Here is a 7,588-nt window from a genome sequence, read left to right on the forward strand (position 1 = left end):
GAAACACGCAACATGCTAAGGATAAGACGGTATAAACATGCTGTTATTATTAGTTATTATTGGCCAGCGGCCCCATGTATTTCTGTACCAACAACTGAAATCTCTCAAATGTTGCATTGATCGAAATTATAGCATAGTGAGTCATTCTTACATTCCCGGCACGATCACGAAGTGTGCTATTTTGGGTAGTCGCAGGCTGCGTGGGCGGTCATAACAAGGCTGCTTTCGACAAATACACGCGTCATGTTTAATTCTAATAAGCGGCTTATAAATAGAATTATTACCCTGTTTTTATTGTGACAAAAGAATCTGGGTCAAGTGTGAAAATGCCCATGACCGGGCTTAACTCGATATCAGAATATGTTACTAGAGAAAATTGCACCATATTATCCTTTTACTCTATTATTTATTAATGACTAAAATATGTATGTACGTAATAAAAAAAACTGGAGCACGCATTATAAAAATATACCCACTATAAAATTAATAAAAACCTCTCGTTGTGGAATTTCTGTTTGACCAATAGATTGAGTCGTTGTTACGTTGTGAATGGAACGCACAAAACTTACTTTTAGGGCAGATTGTTTGCGTTTATCCTTTTTAGAACTTTTTCAATACATGCGGTCGCCACTAACTACTAACAAATACCTACCTTTTTACCAATTATACTATTAGGTAACAATTCAAGAACATTTAGCTATGATGATAAAATACTTATATTGAATTGTGCCCAGAATTGGCGGTGGTGGGATAAATCCCTAGGATTTTCAAGGTTTATTTATAACTTCAAAATATAATTCTCTGCCACTAAGTTAGGTACATAAATATTTTAAGTTGTGTTTAGCTACTGCGGCCGAGTGCATGGTTTTTGCGTGGCCACCGTATCAGGCTTTATGGACTGCTGGTGCCGCGCGGTAATGGCGGACTTGCGGCCACATTAATCACATTAGGGCCACCCACCGCACCGCCCGCGCCAGATTTTCACTTCGGCTCATTTGCGCTAATTGTGCGCGCGATTGTCACTCAGGCCTGAATAAACAACGGAGCCGCGCGCAAGGATTAGGTGATTAGTGCTTAATTGGGTTACCGCGATTATTTCATGTTCGCCCGACGGCTGCAGTCTGATTTCATATTCGAACAGATTTTGTATGAGTTCTGGCGTTTGTGATGTTGCGATTTGGATAAGTAATGCTGATGCGAGTACCGTTGCATTTGAAATTATGATTATGAATATTTAAAAGTTCTATAAATTTTATTGTCTTGATGCATATGTAGTAACTGAATATGTGGGATTAAAAATAGATTTAATTTAGAGCGGTACTTAAGACTCGCAACATAGCAAAAATAAGATACATATTTTATTAGGTTCAATACTGAATTATATATATACCTACCTACTTAGCTACACGTTCAATTTATTCAAAAGCGCCCATAAATTATGAGCTAAATATTACTTTCTTAGAAAATCAGAGAGTTGACATTAAATGTTCGCAGGCATTGATACCTATTTATTTACTACTAGCTGTGCCCGCGGCTCCGCCCGCGTGGAATTCGGTCTGTGTCAGTAAGCTAATTCATCCCTAATTTCTCTTTCTCTCCCCTGGAGGCGGAACTTGAAGTAAAGTTGACAGATCGATACGATTAGCGGACTGAAGCCAGATAAAATATTTTACAATTAGGTAGGCACTAAACAAAACTACACTCCAAAACCAATAGTTTTTTTCGCCCTTCCCCAGCTTCGCCCAGGCTGTAAGTGCCTAATCACAGAACAATAGTATAAGTGTCTAAGTGCGAAGGCCGAAGGCCGAGCTCCACGTAGGGCCAAACGTCCGAAGCGTCCAGGCGGTCAGTGCTTAAGTCGTAGTAGTAGTCGCTCGGTAGGGTGCCCAGAAAGCCACCTTAAGTAAATTAGGCTTATCCTTTAAAATCGTATTAAAAACGCGAGCGTAGCGAGCGCGAAAATTTTTTGATAAAAAAAAATGTAGAGAGGCTATGTCAGGGACACAGCCGCAATGGTTTACGTGAAATTTTGGTGTGGATATCTAATGCGAAAGCCGAAGGCCGAGCTCCATGTAAGGCCGAAGGCCCGAAGCGTCCAGGCTGTCAACGCTTAATCTCAGAACAATGGTATAAGTGTCTGATTGCGAAGGCCGAAGGCCGAGCTCCGCGTAGGGCCGAAGGCCCGAAGCGTCCAGGATGTCAGTGCTTAAGTCGTAGTAGTAGTCGCTCGGTAGGGTGCCCAGAATGCCACCTTTATCAAAGTAGGCTTAGCTTTAAAAGTTAAAAATGCGAGCGTAGCGAGCGCGAAGTTTTTTGATAGAAAAAAATTGAGAGAGGCTATGTCAGGGGCACAGCCGCAATGGTTTACGTGAAATTTTGGTGTGGATATGTAATGTGAAAGCCGAAGGCCGAGCTCCATGTAGGGCCGAAGCCCCGAAACGTCCAGGCTGTCAGTGCTTAAACACAGAACAATAGTATAGTGTCTAAATGCGAAGGCCGAAGGCCGAGCTTCGTGTAGGGCCGAAGGCCCGAAGCGTCCAGGATGTCAATGCTTAATCACAGAACAATGGTATAAGTGTCTGATTGCGAAGGCCGAAGGCCGAGCTCCGCGTAGGGCCGAAGGCCCGAAGCGTCCAGGATGTTAGAGTGCTTAAGTACTACTACTACAGTAGTCGCTCGGTAGGGTACCCAGAATGCCACCTTTATCAAAGTAGGCTTAACCTTAAAAGTGAAAAACGCGAGCGCAGCGAGCGCGAATTTTTCTGATAGAAAAAATTGAGAGAGGCTATGTCAGGGACACAGCCGCAATGTTTACGTGAAATTTTGGTGTGGATATCTAATGCGAAAGCCGAAGGCCGAGCTCCATGTAAGGCCGAAGGCCCGAAGCGTCCAGGCTGTCAACGCTTAATCTCAGAACAATGGTATAAGTGTCTGATTGCGAAGGCCGAAGGCCGAGCTCCGCGTAGGGCCGAAGGCCCGAAGCGTCCAGGATGTCAGTGCTTAAGTCGTAGTAGTAGTCGCTCGGTAGGGTGGCCAGAATGCCACCTTTATCAAAGTAGGCTTAGCTTTAAAAGTTAAAAACGCGAGCGTAGCGAGCGCGAATTTTTTTGATAGAAAAAAATTGAGAGAGGCTATGTCAGGGGCACAGCCGCAATGGTTTACGTGAAATTTTGGTGTGGATATCTAATGTGAAAGCCGAAGGCCGAGCTCCATGTAGGGCCGAAGGCCCGAAACGTCCAGGCTGTCAGTGCTTAAACACAGAACAATAGTATAGTGTCTAAATGCGAAGGCCGAAGGCCGAGCTTCGTGTAGGGCCGAAGGCCCGAAGCGTCCAGGATATCAATGCTTAATCACAGAACAATGGTATAAGTGTCTGATTGCGAAGGCCGAAGGCCGAGCTCCGCGTAGGGCCGAAGGCCCGAAGCGTCCAGGATGTTAGAGTGCTTAAGTACTACTACTACAGTAGTCGCTCGGTAGGGTACCCAGAATGCCACCTTTATCAAAAGTGAAAAACGCGAGCGCAGCGAGCGCGAATTTTTCTGATAGAAAAAATTGAGAGAGGCTATGTCAGGGACACAGCCGCAATGTTTACGTGAAATTTTGGTGTGGATATCTAATGCGAAAACCGAAGGCCGAGCTCCATGTAGGGCCGAAGGCCCGAAGCGTTCAGGCTGTCAGTGCTTAAACACAGAACAATAGTATAAGTGTCTAAATGCGAAGGCCGAAGGCCGATCTCCGCGTAGGGCCGAAGGCCCGAAGCGTCCAGGTTCAGTGCTTAAACACAGAACAATAGTATAAGTGTCTTAATGCGAAGGCCGAAGGCCGAGCTCCGCGTAGGGCCGAAGGCCCGAAGCTTCCTGGATGTCAGTGCTTAATCACAGAACAATAGTATAAGTGTCTAAGTGCGAAAGCCGAGCTCCGCGTAGGGCGTAAGGTCCGAAGCGTTCAGGCTGTCAGTGCTTTAACACAGAACAATAGTATTCATGTAGGTAAATGTGTGTGCTGGGAGCCCTGAAGCACTCAATGGGTTTAGGAACTCCAGAGGGTCTGTTGTGACGTTGCCTTCATCCAAGACAGTGTTAATGGATTTAGGTATATACTGCCTGTTCACCTTCGATTTCCGCCAATATCCGCGCATGTGTAGGTAAGTATAGACGTACGACTCTCTCCAGTATCCACTGATGTACCACAGTACTTACCGTCGAGCGCGTCTGTCGTGCGAATCCGCTGAGCGGTCAACCGTTCTTCGCACTGCGTGAACGTCTCCCAGGCACGGGATTCTTCCTCAGATTCCTGAGACCGTGCTACCTTATAACCTCAATACGTTGCGAGAATTTCGCGAAAAAATAGTTTTTTTTTCGGAAAGGTATGGTAACGCGTTTAAAATGCAAGTCCCAAATTGTTTGACATTTACAAAGATATATACATAATATTTAAAAACTTTCGCGTTTTGAACACATATTAACTCACATTTATAGACGGGCCTATCTTGAAACTTATTTTATTACCTTTATTTACCGACGTTTCGACACAGGTTTCACTGGTCGTGGTCGCAGCTAACTGATGTCCCAACAAAATGTCAAAATAGAGATTTGTGCAACTACCCGACGAAAAGTGTATGAAAAAGTTTGGGGTAGACATCATATTTTCAAACCACCCACTTCACAATAATGTTAATTATTGTCAATAAACCCGCGATAGACCCGTCTATAAATGTGATTTAATATGTATTTGCAAAACGTTTGACATTGACTACGAAATTTGTTGTTTTTTTTTACAAAGTACACAAAAAAAAGTTTACACCACTTTCTTAAGTTAGCGCCATAAGATTCAGATGCAAATATAACTTAATTGAGTGTAGTGGCCACCCCCCCTTTTAGGGGTTGAATTTTTCTAGCCTAAAATGTGGCCAGGGATTTTCTTGACAGATTAGTAAAGTTTGCATAAAAATCCGTTCAGCCGTTTTCACGTGATGCGCGGTCAAATAAACAGACAAACAGATAAACAGACAAACAGACAAACAGACAAACAGACAAAAATTCTAAAAACTGTTGGAACGTGTTCTGTTATCGATTCTAAGTATCCCCAGCCAAATTTTTTTCAAATATCTTCTATGTACAGACTTTCGACCCTCTTCAGCTTTATTATATGTATAGATATAAACGCTAATTTTATTTTGTCTTATATTGCCACAGATCGTCACATACTTGCCACTACTTTCGTCCACCTTTGACATGCATTGACAGTATTGACACTTATACTGGTACAATTGTTATAATGCATATTTCTGTATTACAGCAAACAAATTATGCGAAGAGCTGAACGGTATCGGAGGGGGCGGGGGCGGCGCGGCGGGGGGCGGCGGCAAGTGGTCCGGCGGCTGCGGGCTGCTGCGCCAGCCCTCGGGCTTCCCGCTGCTGAGCGTGGCACCGCCGAACTACCTGCTCTCCGACCACCTCGGCCCGCTAGCCAAAACGAACAATCATCTTTTCTAATGGCCGTAGCGTTGCCCCGGCGCCGCTCGCGACCTAGCCGCGCTGCACACTAACCCACATTCCTACTAACATATTCCACGTGATATGTATACGTATGACACTCCCAATATTAAAAGTGAAAATTAGAATCAAACGATTTGTGAATTGTGACGAAACTCGAAGTGAAAACAATTTCAAGTGCCAAAAGTTCGTGTCCATTAAATTGTATTGCAATAAACTTATAAAACGAATTTTAGATTTATTTATCGTAAGAAGGCAAGTATTGTTGCATGTATATATTACAGATTTAGACATGTAAGTAGCTAACGTTAGAATAATAAAATTGTATGTGATAATGACTGTAAATAAACATTCCAATCGCAAAACAATGTATACGTTTGTGAAGTATACCTTTTGTATTGTATAAGAGAAATTAAAGATTATTGATGTTGTGTTTTAATGTGATTTTTTGTTAAGTATGTACCTGTATTATCTATCCATTTGGTAAAAAAGTGCCAAAATAGACGTATAAGCATCGAGTTAGAGACGCAATTTTCAATCGCTCCTTCCTTGGTACTAAAAGTCCGATGTTAGAAGCAAAAGCATAGCGGTAGGAAAACATGGATTTATTTTGTAAAATATTCAATACCTATACCTACTGCAATTTAATTGTTTTATTCTAGTCACCGACAAATCTAGTCAGATCATCTTGAATTTGTAAACAAATGCACAAACCTATAAGTACTATCCGTTTTCCGTAATTTAAGTATATTTATTTTACACTCTATTGAAACGTACTTTTAAGAGCTGGAGTAAAGTGACAGTTAACGTTGGAAACACTTTGTTATACATGCTTTTTTGATATAAACCTGAATTAAAAATCTGAATTTCATATGAATTTAAATTGTAACAATGAAAATATATTTACAATTACAATACTAAGGCCCGCGAAGAAAATTTCCTCCAGCTAATAAAAACACTAGAGACAAATTGTGTAAAGTTGTGTCAGTAATAAGTTAATTATCAAAATTGTACCAATTTGCGGAAGTCGACTGTCGACTGCGGTCGATTTCCCTCTTTTAGCTGCGATCTCGAGTTCCTCACTCTCCTGGATGACCTTTGGAGGAATGTTTCGGTCTAGCCTGTTTTCCAACATAAAACGTTACATGACCGCTTTTCCATACAAACATAGTCCCCATTTTCCTTCTTCGTTTGACTTTATTCGATTTTTTATAATAATAAGAGTAAGAAGCTTTTTTTTATGGAATTTGTTTTTCGCCCCTAATTCTTTTAATAATTAAATAAATAAAAAAAAAGGTTAATTTACCTACAATAAATTGTGTAAAAATATTTTCCATAATGTAAATATCCAGGGAGGATAATAGGGACTATGTGTGTATGAAGAAGCGGTCGTTCATATACACAGTGTAGGTATGTTTCTGCGTCGGTAAATAACGATGATACATAGCGTCAATATTTACTTGTTGGACCAGCGATGTATCTATTTATCAGATCACCCGGTATATGAATAACTATGACCTCACAAGTTAATGACAGTTTTATATTGAACACGAAATGGGTAATTGATTTAAGAATATTTGCAATTTTGGTAATATTTTGTAGTTTTGGCTAGAATAGATGGGAATAAATTTCCTAGCCCAGGAGATCCAGGAGAGACATGAGACCTGATTAGGAAATCTGTAAAAATATTAAATTGACTGAAATGGTAAAACGAGGAGTATGTAAATATTGTTCTTAAATATAAGGATGGTGTAATAAAATGTGTAAATACAGAAAGTAACAAGAACCATTATGATTTAAAAATAAACAATTATTGTGTAATCATATGGATTGCCGGAGTGTATGTAATATTTGATGAATTTGTGGAGGGTGTTTTAATAAAGAGAGTCAAATTGGAAAATGTTATTTTATTATTTACAGTCATATTTTTATTTATTTGTCGGATTTTGATAAAAAAAATCTTAGGTTTGAAGAGCTTCTCATTCTGGTTGTAATAAACCCGAACCCTCAATTGGGGACAATAAAAATTGGGGGCAGGAAAAACTTGAATCACACAAGAAATACTTTTAAAAACATAATTATGCGGATACTGT

At 40.8% G+C, this 7,588-nt stretch overlaps 1 protein-coding gene across 1 annotated transcript in view; it reads left to right on the forward strand.

Moving 5' to 3' along the window:
• The window catches only part of LOC134662409 (paired mesoderm homeobox protein 2A-like), a 56,306-nt gene extending 50,550 nt beyond the window's left edge, over nt 1-5,756 (forward strand). The window contains exon 4 of the mRNA XM_063518624.1: nt 5,299-5,756. Within this exon, the coding sequence (XP_063374694.1) occupies nt 5,299-5,495 (197 nt within the window). The 3' untranslated portion in view covers nt 5,496-5,756. The remainder of the gene's footprint in view (nt 1-5,298) is intronic.
• Nucleotides 5,757-7,588: the final 1,832 nt, after the last annotated feature.

This window comes from Cydia amplana, chromosome 3, assembly GCF_948474715.1.
Source record: "Cydia amplana chromosome 3, ilCydAmpl1.1, whole genome shotgun sequence".
In the NCBI taxonomy this organism is placed as follows: domain Eukaryota; kingdom Metazoa; phylum Arthropoda; class Insecta; order Lepidoptera; family Tortricidae; genus Cydia; species Cydia amplana.